We start from the raw sequence: 19624 nt of genomic DNA on the forward strand, positions 1-19624 counted from the left end.
TTGTAGTTTTTTTATAAGAGGTTGTTGTTCTAAATAGATGGAAAGAAATAATCAAAATAATAAAAGCATAAAGAATAATATTTAGAAAATATTTTGTGTTCATGGCATCATCCTTTCAAAATGACCATTCCTAATTAATTATAAACTCTAAAAGCTTTATTTTAAAAATTAATTTTTTGAATGAAAAGGAGGATAGTAAGCGTACGCTTCACTACCTCTCGATTATTCGAATAATTGGCGTTCGCCATATTGCTCGAATTTTCGTCATTCAATTAAAATCCTAAAAAAATCCATAAAATTAAAATCATTTCCCCGAATTATTTATAAATTCTAAAAGCTTCATTTTAATAATTAATTTTTGGATGAAAAGGAGAATAGTAAGCGTCCGCTTCACTATCTCTCGATTATTCGAATAATTGGCGTTCGCCATATTGCTCGAATTTTCGTCATTTAATTATAACCTCAAACCATAATATTCAAATCATTTCTTCCAAATTAAATATGATTTCTAAAACATTCTAAATTCTAAATTTCCGATAATAAAAGGATAGGAGGCGTTCGCCTCACTATCTTCCGATTATTCAAATAATGGGCGTACGCCATATTGCTCGAATTTTCGTCATCAAATTAAAATCGCAATCGAATAAATTCAAATCACCCTTTTGATCAAATACAATTTCACAAAAATAAATAACTTAAACTTTAATCGATTGAATGGGTGGCATTCGCCTCGCCATTCCTTGATTATTTGAATAATTGACGTACGCCACATTGCTCAAATCATCGATTTTTCAAAACCTACCAATTCAAAAATCAAACTATTTTTTTGCAAATCAAATACAACATCTAAAAACATACCTTTTACAATTTAAACCTTGGATGATAAAAGATGGGAGGCGTTCGCGTCGCCATCCCTCGATTATTTGAATAATTGGCGTTCGCCATATTGCACAAATCATCGGCTTCCGATTAATACATTTTAAATAAACTTGGATAAAGGAATAGGTGGCGCACGCCTCATTATTCTTTGAATAAGCAAGTAAGAGGCGTACGCCTCCCTACCGTGCATATTCAACATCCACAAACAAACTTTCAAAATAATTCGAATGAAAAAGGAATAGAAGGCGTTCGCCTTGTTATTCCTCGAAAGAATTGAACGATTGGTGCGCACCACATTGCTCAATCTTTTGTCGTTCTTCTTCAAAATAACGAACATATTAAACTTAATTCCTCGCCCCCGTGCAACCAACAACTTAAAACTCCTTTCAAAAGAACATTGTTAATCCTTTCTAATGCGCACAACAACCCAACGCTTAAGCCTCCGCCGAGAGTAGACAAGCCAGCGTTTAGCCTTTAGGACGCGATCTACACAGCCGTTCATTAAAAGACACCAACAAAACCGTAGTACCCCGAACTACGAATGCTCTGATTTCATTATTTCACCATAAGGATACGTAGGCACGAGATTGCGAGATATTGGCGAGCACACTAATAAAAGACCTCCCCTTTCCCCTTCTAAGGTCTTCATCTATCTCTATTATCAACTCTAATTACTCGAAGAAAGCAAATAACATTTAACTAACATTCAAATAGAAAATTAGACTAAAAGGTTCCGGTTGAGTACAACGGACGTGAGGGGTGCTAATACCTTCCCCTAGCGTAATCGACTCCCGAACCCGAATATGGTTGCGACGACCATTATTCCATTTTTTAAAAGGTTTTATCGATATTTTCCTATTCCTTCATTGGGATAAATAAAGTTCGGTGGCGACTCTGTTCGAACATAATTTTTTCCACGACCATTGCGAGGAATCGTATTTTTCGAGATGCGACAGATGGCGACTCTGCTGGGGACATTTTGCTCTAAGCAAGAGAGAGTCAAGCCTAACTAAGTCAATTTGCTATGGACGTTAAAATACCGCTTTTATTTGCTTCTGTATATCTTGATGTATTATTTATGCTATGTAATTTATTCTGCTATTATGTTGGGTGATATATGGTTTTTGACACATGTTGTGAGATAAGCTCCATACCCGAGCTTCGAGAAAAACTTAGATCCCGGAGTTGTGTAGTATTGAACCGAGGGGTGTACACCTCATTGGGACAATACGAGAACTCCACCTAGAGTAGATCTGTTCAGAATTTCCATCCTAATATGGCTAGCCCATTATTATGAGGAAACGTTGAACACGGTCCATGACTTTAGGAACCTCATCTTAAACTGAGGTCCGTCTTCATGATTGGCGATCGTGTAGTATTGAACCGAAGGGTCTACACCCTGTTCGAACAATACGAGGCTCCCACTTAGAGTAGACTGATTCAAAACTTTCATTTCAATGTGGCTAGCCCATTATTGCGATGAAAGACTGAACTTGGTCCATGACTCTAAGTTCTTATCATGAAAATGGACAACCTTAGGAGCAATCCTTGATGTGTGGGGTAAAAGACATAGAACCGCTGTTAAAGTTGAACCTTGTGATATATTTGAAACCTGGATCCCTGTCATTGCATAAACATCATATTGCATTCATTATGAGCATAACAAAATCATTTACACACTTTTTATTTTCAGGGAATTTCAAAAAAATTAGTTAATTAAGCATTCAAGAACAAATGGAGTCATGAAAGAGAAAAACATTCCAAATCAAAGCCAAGGTACCGTGTGTGAAGGGGTTCATTGCATTCAGAGATGGGTTGACTAATATCCGTCGAGACGCATTCACACTCAAATATGGGAAGATTCTACACTTGTTGTTTGTACCAGTACAGAAGGATGCTATTACCGCACTAGCCTAGTTTTATGATCCACCACTCAGAAGTTTCCTCTTTAGAGATTTCCAGTTGGCCCCGACTTTAGAAGAATTCGGAAGAATATTGGACTCTCCTAAGCAGAAGAAGAGACCATACAAGGCGTTAGGTCAAATCCCTAAACCCGAAGAGTTGGAAGAAGTATTAGACATCCCAGTCAAAGATCTAACACCTAACATCAAAATTTGGGGGAAGGTACAAGGAATTCCACAAGAGTACTTGGAGAAAATTGCTCAAAGCTTTGCTAAAGCCCAGAAGTGGGAAGCCCATGATACTATTATGGCTTTACTTATTTTTGGATTGGTGTTATTTCCTAATATGGAGAAGTTAATTGATGCAGTAGTTATTAGCGTGTTTTGGGCCGTCAAGGTTAAGAATGAAGATCCAGTGCCCGCACTCCTAGCAGATGTTTATCACACCTTGCACTTACGCTTTGAAAAGAAGGGAGGACTGATGTTATGTTGCATACCACTCCTTTACCAATGGTTTGTCTCTCATGTGTTCAAAGAGGTTGATATAATTGAAAGTATGGATGGATATGAGTGGTCTCAAAAGCTAGTAGGACTCACTGAAAATACCATTATTTGGTATCCTCATGGTTTGAATGTGGGAGATACGATTACTAGTTATGGAGAATTTCTGAATGTACCATTAATAGAGTCAAAAGGGTGCATTAACTACAACCCTATTTTAGAAGTGAGGCAGTTGGGTTATCCTATCACATACAAGCCGGATGATCAGTTGTTAGAAGGTTTTGTGTTCCATGATATGGAGGATCTCGTTATGCTGAGAAGGGTTATCCGAGCCTGGGAAAAAGTTCACTTCAGAGGACAAGACAAAGGAAAGGGTGTCATAGGGGATAGAGAACCTTATCATCAATGGGTCACCAGAAGAAGTCAAGAGATTAAGCTGTCATTCATCCTTGATCCTCCAACTCAACCTCCACCACCAGAACCCATCCCTGTCTCCATGGAAGAAGTGGAAGCGTTGAGAGCTACTATAGCAAGACTTGGACGAGAAAATGAAGAGCTACAAACCAGCTTCCAGCAAGTTTCAAATGAAAGAAATGAAATAAAGTGGGAACTAGAGAGGAAGAAGGCTCAGCTAGAAGCGACTGAGGAAAAGGTCGACAAGGAAGAACGCAAGAGAAAGAAAGTGAAAGTAGGCATGGAACAAGCTGACCACTGCCTAGAAACCATTAAAGAGCAGTTGAGACAAGTTGAGAAAGAGTGCCAAAAGAATAAGCGATGGTGGCTACGAGCTACAGAAGAGAAAAAAGAAGTTAGAGAGATATTGGAGGCTAAGATACACGATCTCACTATCTCCCTCCACAATGCTGAGACCCAAGCCGAGCACGAACGCCGACTTAAGGAAAGAGCCCTTGAAGCTTCTCGAGTCACACCTACGACTTGGGCCGAGAAATGTCAAGAAGCAAAAGATGCTAGAGAAGTTTCTCAACATTGGAAAGATAGATTCAAGGCATTCCATCAAGACAGTGTGATATGGCTAAGGGAAAGAGAGCAAGTCATTGAGGATTACGATACCTTCAGGAGAACTATCAATTTCTTGCAAGAGGACAAAGATAGGTACCGTACAAAGCTCAACAGTTTGGTAGAATTCTGCAACTGGACAACCCGAGAAATACCTTGGAGGTTGAGAGAGGCAGTGGAAGGATTGGACCAACATGGCACACATCCCGCTGTAATCCATTTTGTTATGATGTGTGAGGGGATGGTGAAGAGGTTCAAGTTTGAATTAGAAGAACTCATAACTCGAAAGACTGCTGTGTGATTCTTCTATTTTTCTTATATCCAGTTTAGTATTTGAGCTGTATCGATTTGGGCGGTTATGCCTTTGTACTCCACTTTAAACATTTGAATAGAGGAGGATGATCCTCATTTTTATTTCCTGACTTTATGTTTTCTTCAAATGCTTAATATAACTACAACCGTGATGAAAATTCCCTGAAAATAAAATATGCATAACATTTGCATCCTCATTATGCATCATGCTTCATGAAAACTCAAAAAAACTTACCCAACCTTTTTACCCTTTATAGTCACACTGACTAATCGACACCGATACGAGACGCGAGGCAAATACAAGATGACATTAGAACAAGTTGAGGCCAACCAGGTTACCATGAAGACAGACATCAATACGATCCAGGAGAAGATGGATCAGTTGTTGGAGACAATGCTTGCGATCGCTCAGCGAGAGAGGAGCGAGGAGGAAGAAGCTAGGGCAAAAAGGAATGATGGCACGCCAGGTCCGAATCCCCAAGATGAAAGTTACGCCCCCACCAAGAAGAGATTGGTTCAGATACCAGTAGGAGGCAAAGGAGATGGAGACCGTGCATAACCTTCTGATACGTCTACTCATCAAGAATCCAAAATTGGAGATGACCAGTATGATGCATTCTATATGCCCGATCAACCAAAGCCCAAGATACTTTCAGATCCTGCTGCAGATAGGCTTCGTGCCCTGGAAAAGAAAATCAAAGCCATAGAAGGAAACAACATCTTCGGTGCTTCTGCCATGAACGTGCGTTTGGTATCGAAGTTAGTCATCCCGGCTAAATTTAAAACCCCTGATTTCGAGAAATACAAAGGACAGACTTGTCCAAGAAGTCACTTGGTGATGTACTTCAGGAAAATGGCTGCTCATACCGAAAATGACAAACTACTTGTACACTATTTCCAAGACAGTTTAAGTGGAGCATCTCTGAGATGGTATATGAGTTTAAAACAGGGCCGAATTCAAAGTTGGGAGGATTTGGCTGACGCATTTCTCCGTCAGTACAAATATAACTTAGATATGGCACCCGACCGAATGCAGTTGCAAGGGATGGCTATGAAGGAGAGTGAGTCATTCAAAGAATACGCCCAGCGGTGGAGAGAATTGGCTGCTCAGGTAGAGCCACCATTGTCTGAGAAGGAGATGAACGGGATATTTGTGGACACCTTGAAGGACCCATTCTTTGATCGATTAGTGAGCAGTGCCGAATCTGACTTCGCACATCTCGTTACGATTGGGGACCGTATAGAGAAGGGGTTAAGGGATGGAAAGATTCCTGGAGCAGTGACAACATCTAGAGCACCAAAGAAATATTCTGGAGGCTTCCCAAAGAAAAGAGAAGGTGAAACAAACGCCATATCCAGGAACTACAAAGGGAAGCAACAAGCTTCATATGGTCAAGTCGTCGTTGTGGTACCTATACCCTATCAACAGCCGATGCAGCAACAACAAATGTATCAACCACAACATCAACAACATCATCATCAGCAAAATACGCACCACCAAGACAGTTCAAGCCAAGACCTCCAAGAAGACAACTTGATCCTCTACCAGTACCTTATAGTCAGATATTCCCATATCTGCAGAAGGAGGGCCTTCTAACATTGAGGGAGTTAAAACCAGTTGTTTTTCCGTATCCACCTAGATACGACGCTAATGCCCATTGTGAATTCCACATAGGAGCACCTGGTCATAGTTTGGAAAACTGTTTCGCATTTCAAAATCGAGTACAAGACTTGATCGAAGCCAAGGTCGTTCCTTTCACTCCAAGACGCCCGAACGTGAATACCAACCCTATACCGACGCATAAGGATGCTTCCGTCAGTGCCATTGAGGAGAGTGATGAAGGAAAATTAATCCGTAAGGTTGAAGAGATTCAAACCCCTATCACCATGATAGGAGCAGAATTGCTGAAGAGTGGTCTGATCCTGAAAGAGCTGGTTGAGGAAGAGAATAATGAAGGGTTGAGGAGTTTTATACAACAAATGATGGATCGAGGTGAGTTACAGATAACTTACCGTGTCAAGAGCAAGCGTCAGGAAGAGATAGCCGTGGTAGATATCCCCTATGATGAGGTCAAAGTAGAAATACCTATAAGCCCGTTGGTGATAGAGTTCCCAGCACCATTCAAATATAAAGATGAGAAGGCAGTCCCATGGATATATCAGCCCAGAGCTTTTAAGCAGGGGAAGGAAGATAAACCTCTAATGATTAACGAACCAAATGTCACTTCAATTGTGGGCCTAGCAGAAATGACACGCAGTGGCCGAATGTTCACACCAAGAACTGCTGATACTTCTGAGAGAGCTAAAGGGAAGGAGGCTGCTGTCCAGATCCCCATTCCTAATCAGGGGATGCAAGACATACACCTGTCTCCTAAAGCTGGTGTCACTCGTGAGGAGGCTGAGGAGTTTTTGAGAATAATCAAGAAAAGTGATTACAAGGTGGTGGACCAGCTAAACCAAACACCTTCCAAAATTTCCATGTTATCTCTCCTACTTAACTCCGAAGCACACAGGAATTCGCTGTTGAAGGTATTGAGCGCCGCTCATATCACCAAGGACATAATAATAGAACAGTTCGATGACGTGATAGCTTGTGTGACTACTGGAAATTTCTTGGGTTTTAATGATGATGAACTACCGATTGAAGGAAAGAACCATAACAAGGCTCTCCACATCTCTTTGAAATGCATGGATACTATACTGTCAAGGGTGTTGGTAGACACAGGTTCCTCATTGAACGTCATGCCAAAGACAACTTTGATAAAACTGCCAGTGGAAGGGATAAGTATGAAGCCCAACACCCTAATCGCAAAAGCATTTGATGGTTCAAGGCGAGCAGTGATAGGAGAGGTTGACTTACCAACCAAGATAGGTCCAACTATTTTTAACATCACATTCCAGGTCATGGATATACATCCTGGTTACAGTTGCCTACTTGGGAGACCCTGGATTCACTCCGCAGGTGCTGTCACCTCCACTCTGCATCAAAAACTAAAATTCATTACAAATGACAAGATGATTGTGGTTGGAGGAGAAGAAGATATCTTGGTTAGTCACTTGACATCTTTCCGATATATCGAGGTGGATGGAGAAATCACTGAGACACCCTTCCAATCCTTGGAAGTAGTGAACATGATGGCCATTCAACAGACCTTGGAGGTCCCGAAATCCGGACCATCCATGGCCTCATGGCAATGAGCTAAAGCTGTTATGGAAAGTAAAGATGCACAAGATTGGGGAAAAGTGGTGGAAATGAAAGAGAAACGAGACAAGTTTGGCTTGGGATATGACCCATCATCACACATAATTGGTAACCAATCTGACAAAGAGAAGATTCCTTCAGTGGAGAAAACGTTCACCAGTGCTGGCCACATCTTTGGCAAGCAGGTGGCAATGATCAGTGAAGAAGACCGCAAGGAAGGGGTGTCCAACTGGATGCGTCAAGCCGCACCTAATGAAGAACTAACAAACTGGAAGGCTGTGGAAGTTCCCCAAATATTTCAAAAGTAATTTTATCATTTTTAGACAAAACCCTGTGCTCTGCCCAAGGCACAATGGCATGTTGTAGGGCCTCCTGTATCTTTTTCCAGAGTTTTTTATCATTAATAAAATGACGTTTTGCATTCAAATTTTTGTTCCTTTTCTTTTGTTTCGTATCTATTTACAAAAATGGAAATCAAATTTTTATGCACGCACTTTCTAAATAAACTGCATAAATCATAACATGCAGAAACACCACCGAGACCATTGATAACGACACTGCTATGGTCCAATATGACTTTGATTGTCCAATCTACCAAGCTGAAGACGAAGTGGGGGAAGATTGTGAACTCCCTGAAGAGTTGGCCAGATTACTTAGACAAGAAGAAAAGGTCATTCAACCGCACCAGGAAGACGTTGAAGTTATCAATCTGGGGACAGAAGAATATAAGAGAGAAGTAAGGGTAGGCGCAGCGCTTCAAGATACGGTGAAGACAAGACTGATAGAGCTCCTCCACGAATATGACGATGTGTTTGCTTGGTCATACCAAGACATGCCCGGATTAGACACTGACATCGTGACCCACAAGCTTCCCCTTAAAGAACAATGCCCTGCTGTCAAACAAAAGCTAAGAAGAACTCGACCAGATATGGCTCTCAAGATCAGTGAAGAGGTGAGAAAGCAGTTTGACGCTGGTTTCCTGGAAGTCGCTAAATACCCACAATGGGTTACCAACATTGTACCGGTGCCAAAGAAAGATGGAAAAGTCTGCATGTGCGTAGACTACCGAGACTTAAATAGAGCTAGTCCCAAAGACGATTTCCCATTACCTCACATTGATGTACTGGTGGATAACACAACTCAATTCTCCGTGTTTTCCTTCATGGATAGTTTCTCAGGATACAATCAAATTAAAATGGATCCCGAGGACATGGAGAAGACGGCGTTCATTACTCCTTGGGGCACCTTTTATTACAAAGTAATGTCGTTTGGTTTAAAAAACGCTGGGGCAACATATCAACGTGCCATGGTGACTCTCTTTCACGACATGATTCATGAAGAGATTGAGGTGTATGTCGATGACATGATTGCCAAATCCCAGACAGAGGAAGAGCACATCACCAACCTGGAGAAACTATTCACTCGTTTGAGGAAGTTTAGGTTGAGACTTAATCCTAATAAATGCACATTTGGGGTTCGATCTGGGAAGCTTTTAGGCTTTATTGTAAGCCAAAAGGGAATTGAAGTAGATCCTGACAAGGTTCGAGCCATTCAGAACATGCCTGCACCAAAGACTGAGAAGGAGGTTCGTGGTTTCTTAGGGAGACTAAATTACATCGCCAGGTTTATTTCTCACCTCACTGCAAGATGCAAACCAATATTCAAGCTTCTGAGGAAGAATCAAGGCGTGGAGTGGAATGAGGATTGTCAGATAACCTTTGATAAAATCAAGGAATACTTGCAAGAGCCACCGATTCTAATGCCCCCTGCCGAAGGAAGACCTCTCATCATGTATCTAACCATGCTCGATGAATCCATGGGTTGTGTATTGGGACAACAAGATGAGACTGGTAGAAAAGAGCATGCCATCTATTATCTGAGCAAGAAATTTAATGATTGTGAGACCAGATATTCATTACTCAAGAAGACTTGTTGTGCACTCACATGGGCTGCTAAGCGTCTCAGGCAGTATATGCTAACTCACACAACTTGGCTAGTATCTAAAATGGATCCCATCAAATACATATTCGAGAAACCAGCTCTCACTGGTAGGATTGCTCGATGGCAGATGTTGTTGTCAGAATATGATATCCAATATGTTACACAAAAAGCGATCAAGGGAAGCATACTAGCAGACCATCTTGCTCACCAACCACTTGAGGATTACCAATCTTTGAAATTTGACTTTCCAGACGAGGACATCATGGCTGTTAGGGATGTTGAAGACTCCGAACTAAAGGAAAGCCTCGAGCCAAGAGCAGGCTGGACGCTCATGTTTGATGGTGCCTCAAATGCAATAGGCCACGGAATTGGGGCAGTGCTGATGTCTCCCAAGAATTTTCATATACCATTCACCGCAAAGCTTGGTTTTACCTGCACAAATAACATGGCCGAGTATGAAGCTTTCATACTAGGGTTGAAAGAAGCTATTGAGTTGAAGATCAAGATACTATAAGTATTCGAGGACTCCTCTCTAGTCATACATCAAATCATAGGCGATTGGGAAACAAGGCATGCTAACCTAATTCCATACCGGGATTATGTGCTGAAGCTACTCCCAAAGTTTGACGAAATCACTTTCTCTCATATTCCTCGGGAAGAGAATCAGATGGCAGATGCTTTATCAACTTTGGCTTCCATGTACAAATTAATATGGCCCAACCATCAGCCTCATATTGAGATTAGGCGTTTTGACGAACCTGCTCATTGCCTAACGACAGCAGAAGAGCCAGATGGTAAACCTTGGTTATTTGATATCAAACAGTATCTGGAGAAGAGGGAGTATCCGGTAGAGGCTTCCAGCCTTGACAAAAGGACCCTCCGGAGATTGGCATCAAAATTCCTCTTGAATGGAGAGGTATTGTACAAGCAAAACTACGACATGGTTTTGTTGAGGTGTGTAGACAAACATGAAGCAGATCAACTTATGAGGGACATACACGAAGGTTCTTTCGGTACGCACGCCAATGGGCATGCCATGGCCAAGAAAATTCTAAGGGCAGGTTACTACTAGTTGACGATGGAAGCTGACTGTTACCATTACACCAGAGCATGCCACAAATGCCAAATCTATGCTGACAAAATACATGTACCGCCTACCCCGTTGAATGTCATAGCATCACCTTGGCCTTTCTCTATGTGGGGGCATCGACATGATTGGAATGATAGAACCCAAAGCGTCAAATGGACACAAATTTATCTTGGTGGCCATAGATTATTTTACCAAATGGGTGGAAGTCGCGTCTTATGCGAACGTCACAAAGCATGTAGTCGCCCGTTTCTTGAAAAATAACATCATATGTCGATATGGTATTCCCAACAAAATTATCACTGATAATGGGTCCAATCTCAACAACAATACCATGGATGAGTTATACGCAACATTCAAGATCGAGCACCACAACTCATCACCCTATCGACCTAAGATGAATGGGGTTGTTGAAGCTGCAAATAAAAATATCAAGAAAATCATCCAAAAGATGGTTGTTACGTACAAGGATTGGCACGAGATGTTACATTTTGCGTTACATGGCTATCGGACATCGATACGAACTTCAACAGGGGTAACTCCTTATTCCTTGGTATACGGTATGGAAGCAATTCTCCCTATAGAAGTAGAGATCCCCTCGATGAGAGTCCTGATGGAGGCTAAGCTAGATGACGCAGAATGGGTTCAATCAAGGTACGACGAGCTTAACCTTATTGAGGAGAAACGCTTGAAAGCGTTAGGTCATGGTCAACTCTATCAGAGGCGTCTTAAAAAGGCATTCGACAAGAAAGTTCGTGCCAGGGTATTTCAAAAGGGAGATTTGGTACTGAAGAAAATCTTGCCCATTCGCAAAGACTCTAGAGGGAAATGGACACGAAATTATGAAGGCCCATTTGTGGTGGTTAGAGCCTTTTCCTGAGGCGCTCTAATTCTAGCAACTATGGACGGTGATGAGTTGCCGCTTCCCACCAACGCTGATGTTGTTAAAGAGTACTTCGCCTAAAAAAGTGGAATAATAAAAGTCGCTAAATCGAAAACCTGAAAGGGTGATTTAGGCAAAAATGGCTATCCCGGTGGATCGAAAACCCGAAAGGGCGATCCAGGCAAAAATTAGGGATAAAAATAAAAGAATTTGACCCGCTGAGTTGAAAACCCGAAAGGGCGACTCAGGCAAAAATGGGTATCCCGGTGGATCGAAAACCTGAAAGGGCGGTCCAGGCAAAAGTTAGGGATTAATTCCAAGGCAAAGAGTTGTACTTACAGACATCTGACATACCCTCGAAGACAAAGAATCGATCTACCTCACTTTTCAAAAGCAAAGTGCTCAGGCTATCGAAGACATAAGGATCATAGCAGTGTGGAAACTCAATAAGAACTCAATTCTCATTGCCATTTTGTTTTCTATGCACAACAATTACCTCATTAAGGAATTGCGTCTTTATGTACAATCACCCATTTAAGGGTCAAATCAATAAAAGAGAATTTTTCTCAATAAAGTGTGCCCAAATCATTTTTTATTTTATCTGTTTGTTTGCAAAGAACCTTTTATTTTTTATAAACATCACTTTTAAAAACTATTGGAGAAAATAAAATGCATGTTTGAATAAAGTGGTAAAATTGCTTTTGAAACGGTAAGCGGACGAATCCTTTAGTCCTCAAGATTCACTCTTGTCTTTCATAAAGGTGCAGGACTGATTGCAGACAATTATGTTCCTTTCAACTACTGATTCATACCTCTCATAAATGTACTCACGGTATAGCCAGACCGGGGCAAGGCTCCATCACCTTTCCAACAGAAACATTGATAAATCATGGACGGAGTATCGCGTGTCGAAAAGTCTGAACCTTTCAATGACTCGGAACAACCCAAATATATTCCCAAAACCACCTGGCAGGGGCATTAAAATTGGATCTCCATCGATCGCCCCAATGATAAAAAATCCATACCATTGGCATCATACCTCAAAGCGAAATGTCTTAATTGGGGCATATCCAATTACCCAGTTGCATTCCTACATGCATCACAAGCATCATTTCATGCATAATTTCTTGCCAAACAAGGAAATTCAAAAAACAGTCATATCAATCATCAACATACTCATGCATAACACTCCCACAAAATGGGAATTTCAGCAAAATAAAAATCATCCGCATTCCTACATGCACAGCCAAATATCCCCAGTGAAATTGCATACTTGCATACATCCCATGCATTATCCCATGCATGGAATTCCCACCTAAAGTGGGACATTATACAAAAATAAAATATAAAATAACAGGATCCAAGGTCATTCGTATGTGTCTCAGACATTCCTCATTTCCAAATAAAGTTATTACCCTACATAGGCTCGTATGGTTATTTCTCAGCAAATCATTTTTCAACTTTTTTTTAAAAAAAAAACATTGATATTCCCATCATTTTTCTTTACAGTCATTGCTCTCCAAGCAGAGGTTACCCTAAAAAGTCTCTTATGAGATTTTCCCCTGCAGAGCATTTCTAGTAAATCTCCCAAAAGGAGTCTTTTCAAAAAAAAAATCCCCCATCAGACGAATATTCGAGATACTGCTTCATTTATCTGAAGAATCTCATTTCTCTGTTTGAGATACCGCTCTAAGTATCCTCGGAGAGTCTTAGATTCAATTAAAGTATTTTTCCCTTGCTGGAAAATTTTAATTATATCATATAAGATGTTGTTTCGACTCGATACAGAGAATCTCATTTTTACTGTTTGAGATACTGCTTCATCAATATGAAGAGTCTCATTTCATATATTTTTTAGAGATACTGCTCTAAGTATCCTCGGAAAGTCTTAGATTCAATTAAAGTATTTTTCCCTGCTGGAATATTTTAATTATATCATAAAAGATGTTATTTCGACCCGATACAAAGAATCTCATTTTTACTGTTTGAGATACTGCTTCATCAATATTTTTTAGTCTCATTTCAGATATTTTTTAGAGATACTGCTCTAAGTATCCTCGGAAAGTCTTAGATTCAATTAAAGTATTTTTCCCTTGCTGGAATATTTTAATTCTATCATATAAGATGCTGTTTCGACCCGATACAGAGAATCTCACTTTTGCTGTTTGAGATACTGCTTCATCAATATGAAGAGTCTCATTTCAGATATTTTTTAGAGATACTGCTCTAAGTATCCTCGGAAAGTCTTAGATTCAATTAAAGTATTTTTCCCTTGCTGGAATATTTTAATTCTATCAATATAAGATGTTGTTTCGACCCGATACAGAGAATCTCACTTTTGCTGTTTGAGATACTGCTTCATCAAAATGAAGAGTCTCATTTCAGATATTTTTTGGAGATACTGCTCTAAGTATCCTCGGAAAGTCTTAGATTCAATTAAAGTATTTTTTCCCTTGCTGGAATATTTTAATTCTATCAATATAAGATGCTGTTTCGATCCGATACAGAGAATCTCTCGTTTACTGTTTGAGATACTGCTTCATCAATATGAAGAGTCTCATTTCAGATATTTTTTTAGAGATGCTGCTCTAAGTGTCCTCGGAAAGTCTTAGATTCAATTAAAGTATTTTTCCCTTGCTGGAATATTTTAATTCTATCATATAAGATGCTGTTTCGACTCGATACAGAGAATCTCACTTTTACTATTGAGATGTTGCTTCATCGATATGAAGAGTCTCATGCCATATTTCCTTTATATTGCTCTAGCATCTTAAAAAATCTTGAGTTTTAGCTAGGGATGTCATTCCATTGCTAACATATCTTGACAGTAACGTCCAAGATACTGTTCTGACGACTCCTAGAAAGTCTTGACTGTTCCATTTTACTGTGGGATGATGTCTTTTTGCCATTTCTCACCGCATTTTCTTCCTGTATTTTTTTTCCTTTCATTGCCTAGGACAAAATTTGGGTCTTCTTGTATTTAATTACCTCCCACCGTGAATGCGTAAAGACTACTGTCATTATCACTTACCGGTTTAACGAAATTAAATAGGGGCAGCTGTTGTAACGCCCCGATTTTTATTAAGTGTTATTACTATTATTTTTATAATGTTTGATTTATAATTATTTCGGTAAAATATTTTATTGTGTTAATATATTATTAGAGTTTAATTATAAGAATTGTGGTATAATAGTTATTGGGCCTAGTGGTGTATATAGTAATTAAGGGAGGTGTAACAATTAAGCCCATTAGTTAGTTTTTATTTAATTAAAACAAAGAATAGAAAAAGAATAGAAATAGAATAGAAATAGAAAGAAGTGAAATAGAAAGAAGGGAAATAGAAAAAAGTAGAGAGAAGGAGGAGAAAAGAGAAGAAAAGAGAGAAACATTAGGGTTTGGAGGAGGAAGAGGAAATTGGAGAAGAAGAGCATCATCTAGATCAACCCAAGCTTGCTAGAACACTATAGAGTAACTCAATCATCATCTCTAAGGTAAGGGTGTGAGTTATCATTTCTTATAATTATGAAAATGATGGGTTTTATGTGGGTAATGGTTGTTAGAGGATATTGTTGGGTTTTGATGTTGTGATTGGATTCCTTGCTTTGAAAATATTGTTTGTGTTCTTGATGTAGTGTTGATTGTTTGTGATTATTGAACATGTATCAATTCTTTGCAAAATGTTAGGGTTAGGTTTAGAAGAATGATAAATAACATTGTGTGTTGTGTTGTTGTTGATGGTTTGGGGTTGATGTATGTTGTGAAAAATATGCTATTGTGTTGATGAATTAAAGTATGAGTAATTTCACAAATTATGAATTTAGGAAGTGTTGGAAATTAATTGAATGATGTTTAGAATGATGAAATAAAAGTTAAATTGTGGATTAGAATGGCTTTGTAATACTAAAAATATTGTAGTTCGTTGAAATCTGAGAATCAGACTTTTTACGGAATCGAAATCGGAGGTCCGGAAGGTATTTAACGGTCAAAAACGCATTTTCTATGTTTCCTGCTAAATTCGCGGCGCCAGCTGAGTTGAAAACAGAATTGTTTTTTTGTAAACTTCAAACAGTCATAACTTTTGAACCGTAACTCCGTTTTGATCCCCGTTCGAAGCGTTGCGAAGCTTATGAAATTTCCTACATGTTGTTGATGTTTATAGGCCATTATAAGGGCTTATTTTAATAAGTGATTATTTTGGAAAAGTGATTAATAATTGATATAGTAGGAAGCCTATTTGATTAATGAGGAATACCACTTAACTATAGTGTGTAGGTGTGCGATGTAAATAAACATAGCATGAGGTTGAATTACCTAAGAGATTGTATGATGAAACAATTGATTGTGATGAATATTCTCATTTGTTTTATATATAAACATATGTATGAATGTTGGTGAATATGATGTTGTGTGAATGCTTTTATGCATGTGAATGGCGACGTGGCCTAAATGGAAATAGCGACGTGGGCTTCGGTCATTGTGATGAGTTATGTTGATGCGATGATGATTTTGGTGTATGTGTATCATTTATCATGGAGTCACACACATTTGCATAAGCGACGTGGCCTTTTGGCAAAAGCGAAGTGGGCATAAAGCCTTGGCCTTGATGGCAAAGCGACGAGTCGGTACCGCATAGCATTTGCATAGTTGAGTCACATATGTTGGTTATGTTTATTTCCGCATTTTGTGATAATTGTTGTTATGTGACGGTTTATGAAGTGCGGTGATATTTTGCGATGATGCGATGAATCGTAATGTTTTATGATGGATTGATGAAATGTTAAAGTGATGAGATGCTATGATGTAACATTGATGTTGTGGATGATTATTGACTTTGTTTATGATTAAATACATAAGCATTCAAGGGAAGGATTGTGCGATGTGGTAACAATATTTCTAACTTTCCGAATTTACTTATATATTGCTTATCATTATCTTGATTATACGATTTGAATATCTCACCCTTTTGTTGTTGGCCGTTACCTTTATATTGGTAACGTGCAGGTGCTCCGCGTTTAGAGGAGGATAGTGGTAGCACACTTTTGACGTCATTGCTCTGATTAGGATTGTAACACTCAGGGGTTAATGAACGCTTTTCATGATTTTGATAGTAACAATGCCCTTTCATATATCATTGTATATGATAATTGTGATGGGCATTGTTTGCTTGTTTTCTTTGAATGTGTAAATGTACGACTCGACTTAATTATCTAAATGGTTTCCGTTGCGATTTTTTTGTGTATTGCTGCTATATGGACTAGGTGAATCCATATACAGTGTTGTTTATTATTTAATAAGGACTAAGTGGATCCTTGCGCAATTGCCGTGTTGTGTAATTTGTTTAAGTGTTGATGAAATGATATATGTGATGCCTCAATTTTGTGTGAAAATTGTTTACTCTGATTTTTAATTGAATTTATGACGTGTAGAATTGGGGTGTTACATTAGTGGTATCAGAGCAGGTCGGTCCATCCGACCACGTTGTTGAGTCTTTTATTGTTTAACGACCTTGTGTTGTTAATTTGTTGATAATCCTTGTGTGTGTTGTGAGCAGAAGTGTAAGATGGCCGGAAGAAACGCTGGGAGGAATGATGAGGCTCTTGCTGCAGCTATGCAGGCAATGGCTCAGGCGTTCCATAACCCACCCAATGCTGACGAGAACGTGGGGTCTCGTAGTCTGGCGACGTTTCAGAGGGAGAACCCGCCTACTTTTTTGGGTAGGTATGATTCTGAAGGAACCTTGGCTTGGTTGAAGGAGATTGAAAGAATCTTCAGAGTGATGGATTGCACTCTTGTGCAAAAGATCCGTTATGGAACTCATAAGATGTCAGGTGAAGCCGATGATTGGTGGGTGGACACTCGTCTAAGGTTGAAAACTGCGGGCGAGGAGATTACTTGGGAAGGGTTTCGTAGAGAATTTCTGAGGAAGTATTATCCAGAAGATGTGCGAGGAAAGAAAGAGATTGAATTCCTCGAGTTGAAGCAAGGGAACTTGTCAGTCACGGAGTATGCTGCTAAGTTCACTGAATTGGCTAAGTTCTATCCTCTCTATGATGGAGCCAATGCCGAATTCTCTAAGTGCATCAAGTTTGAAAATGGATTGCGTCCGGAAATTAAGAAAGCTGTGGGATATCAAAAGATTCGCGTCTTTGCGGATCTGATTCATAGTTGTAGAATCTTTGAAGAGGACAACAATGCACACTATAAGATCTTGTCTGAGAAGAGAGGAAGGGGTCAACACAGCCGTGGTAAGCCGTATGAAACTCCGGTTGGAAAAGGGAAACAGAAAGTGATTTCGGGTCGAAGAACAAGTGGGGGAGATGCTCCTGCTAATGTTATCTGTTTCAAGTGTGGAAAGCCGGGTCACAAGAGTAATGTGTGTAGGCTTGGTGAAACGAGATGTTTCCGTTGTGGTATGCCGGGACATGCGACTCGTGATTATAAGCAGAAGGATGTTGTTTGCTTTAAATGTGGGGAAGGAGGACATATCAGTGCTAAATGTCAGAAGCCAAAGAGGGGACAAGAGAGTGGTAAAGTGTTTGCTTTGTCAGGAACTCAGACTACAAATGAAGATGGACTTATTCGAGGTACTTGTTTCATTAATAGCATTCCTTTAATTACTATTATTGATACCGGTGCCACACACTATTTTGTTGCTGCGGATTATGTTGAAAGATTGGGTCTTTCTTTGTCTTCCTTGGGTAGAGATATGATTGTTGAGGTTCCCACTAAGGGAACGGTATCTACGTCTCTTGCGTGTAAGAGTTGCCCCTTGTCAATATTTGGTAAAGATTTTGTAGTTGATCTTGTTTGTTTGCCGCTTGTCGGGTTGGATGTAGTATTGGGTATGGACTGGTTGAAATCCAACTATGTTCATATTAATTGCTACAACAACACTGTGAGGTTTTCTTCTGCCGAAGAAGAGGGAAGAACAGAATTGTTATCCAAGAAAAAATTGAAGGAGTTCATAGAAGAAGACGCGTTGGTGTTCTTGTTGATGGCAAGCTTGTCTGTGGAGAGTCAGGCTGTAATTGCGGACTTGCCGGTGGTATGCAATTTCCCTGAAGTTTTTCCCGATGAGATTCCTAGTGCACCGCCAGAAAGAGAAGTTGAGTTCACTATTGACCTTGTACCTGGTACTAGACCCATCTCTATGGCGCCGTATAGGATGTCAGCATCAGAGTTGGCTGAACTGAAGAGTCAGCTAGAGGATTTGCTTGAAAGGAAGTTTTTGAGACCTAGTGTATCACCTTGGGGAGCTCCAGTTTTGCTGGTGAAAAAAAAAAGACGGAAGCATGCGACTTTGTATTGATTATAGACAATTGAATAAGGTGACGATTAAGAATAGGTATCCACTCCCAAGGATCGATGACTTGATGGATCGTTTAGTGGGTGCTCGTATTTTCAATAAGATTGATCTAAGGTCGGGCTACCATCAAATTAAGGTGAAAGATGAGGACATTCAGAAAACAGCTTTCAGAACTCGTTATGGACACTACGAGTACACGGTGATGCCTTTCGGCGTTACTAATGCGTCGGGAGTATTCATGGAGTACATGAATCCCATTTTCCATCCTTATTTGGATCAATTTGTGGTGGTGTTCATAGACGACATTTTGATTTATTCTAAGTCGGAGGAAGAGCATGTGGAACATTTGCGTATTGTTTTGCAAGTGTTGAAAGAGAAGAGATTGTATGCTAAGTTGTCTAAGTGTGAGTTTTGGTTGAGAGAAGTTAGCTTTCTTGGTCATGTTGTTTCCGGTGATGGAATTGCGGTTGATCCATCGAAGATTGATGCAGTGTTGCAATGGGAAGCTCCTACGTCAGTTACCGAGATAAGAAATTTCCTAGGCTTGGCAGGTTACTATAGGAGGTTTATAGAAGGCTTTTCTAAGTTGGCACT

General features: G+C 39.8%; 2 protein-coding genes across 2 annotated transcripts; both read left to right on the forward strand.

Annotated features, from left to right (window-relative positions):
* The first annotated feature begins 5748 nt into the window (after window positions 1-5748).
* On the forward strand, window positions 5749-16781 carry LOC127123302 (uncharacterized). The gene is made up of 3 exons (XM_051053533.1): window positions 5749-5947; window positions 6040-7038; window positions 16726-16781. Exons 1-3 carry the CDS (start codon window positions 5749-5751, stop codon window positions 16779-16781), a joined length of 1254 nt encoding a protein of 417 aa, XP_050909490.1.
* A 503-nt stretch (window positions 16782-17284) lies between these two features.
* Window positions 17285-19033, forward strand: LOC127123303 (uncharacterized). The gene has a single exon (XM_051053534.1). The coding sequence runs from the start codon at window positions 17285-17287 to the stop codon at window positions 19031-19033; it is 1749 nt and encodes a 582-aa protein (XP_050909491.1).
* Window positions 19034-19624: the final 591 nt, after the last annotated feature.

The sequence above is a fragment of the Lathyrus oleraceus genome, chromosome 2 (genome assembly GCF_024323335.1).
Source record: "Lathyrus oleraceus cultivar Zhongwan6 chromosome 2, CAAS_Psat_ZW6_1.0, whole genome shotgun sequence".
Taxonomy (NCBI): Eukaryota; Viridiplantae; Streptophyta; class Magnoliopsida; order Fabales; family Fabaceae; genus Lathyrus; species Lathyrus oleraceus.

Bases quoted from the DNA above. Each gene is read 5' to 3' on its own strand.
- LOC127123302 (XM_051053533.1), top strand. From the start codon at position 5,749: ATGAACGGGATATTTGTGGACACCTTGAAGGACCCATTCTTTGATCGA. The intron at 5,948-6,039 runs GTGAAACAAACG...CCCTATCAACAG, and splicing joins CTTCCCAAAGAAAAGAGAAG to CCGATGCAGCAACAACAAAT. The intron at 7,039-16,725 runs GTGATTACAAGG...GGTAACGTGCAG, and splicing joins TTTGAGAATAATCAAGAAAA to GTGCTCCGCGTTTAGAGGAG.
- LOC127123303 (XM_051053534.1), top strand. From the start codon at position 17,285: ATGGCCGGAAGAAACGCTGGGAGGAATGATGAGGCTCTTGCTGCAGCT.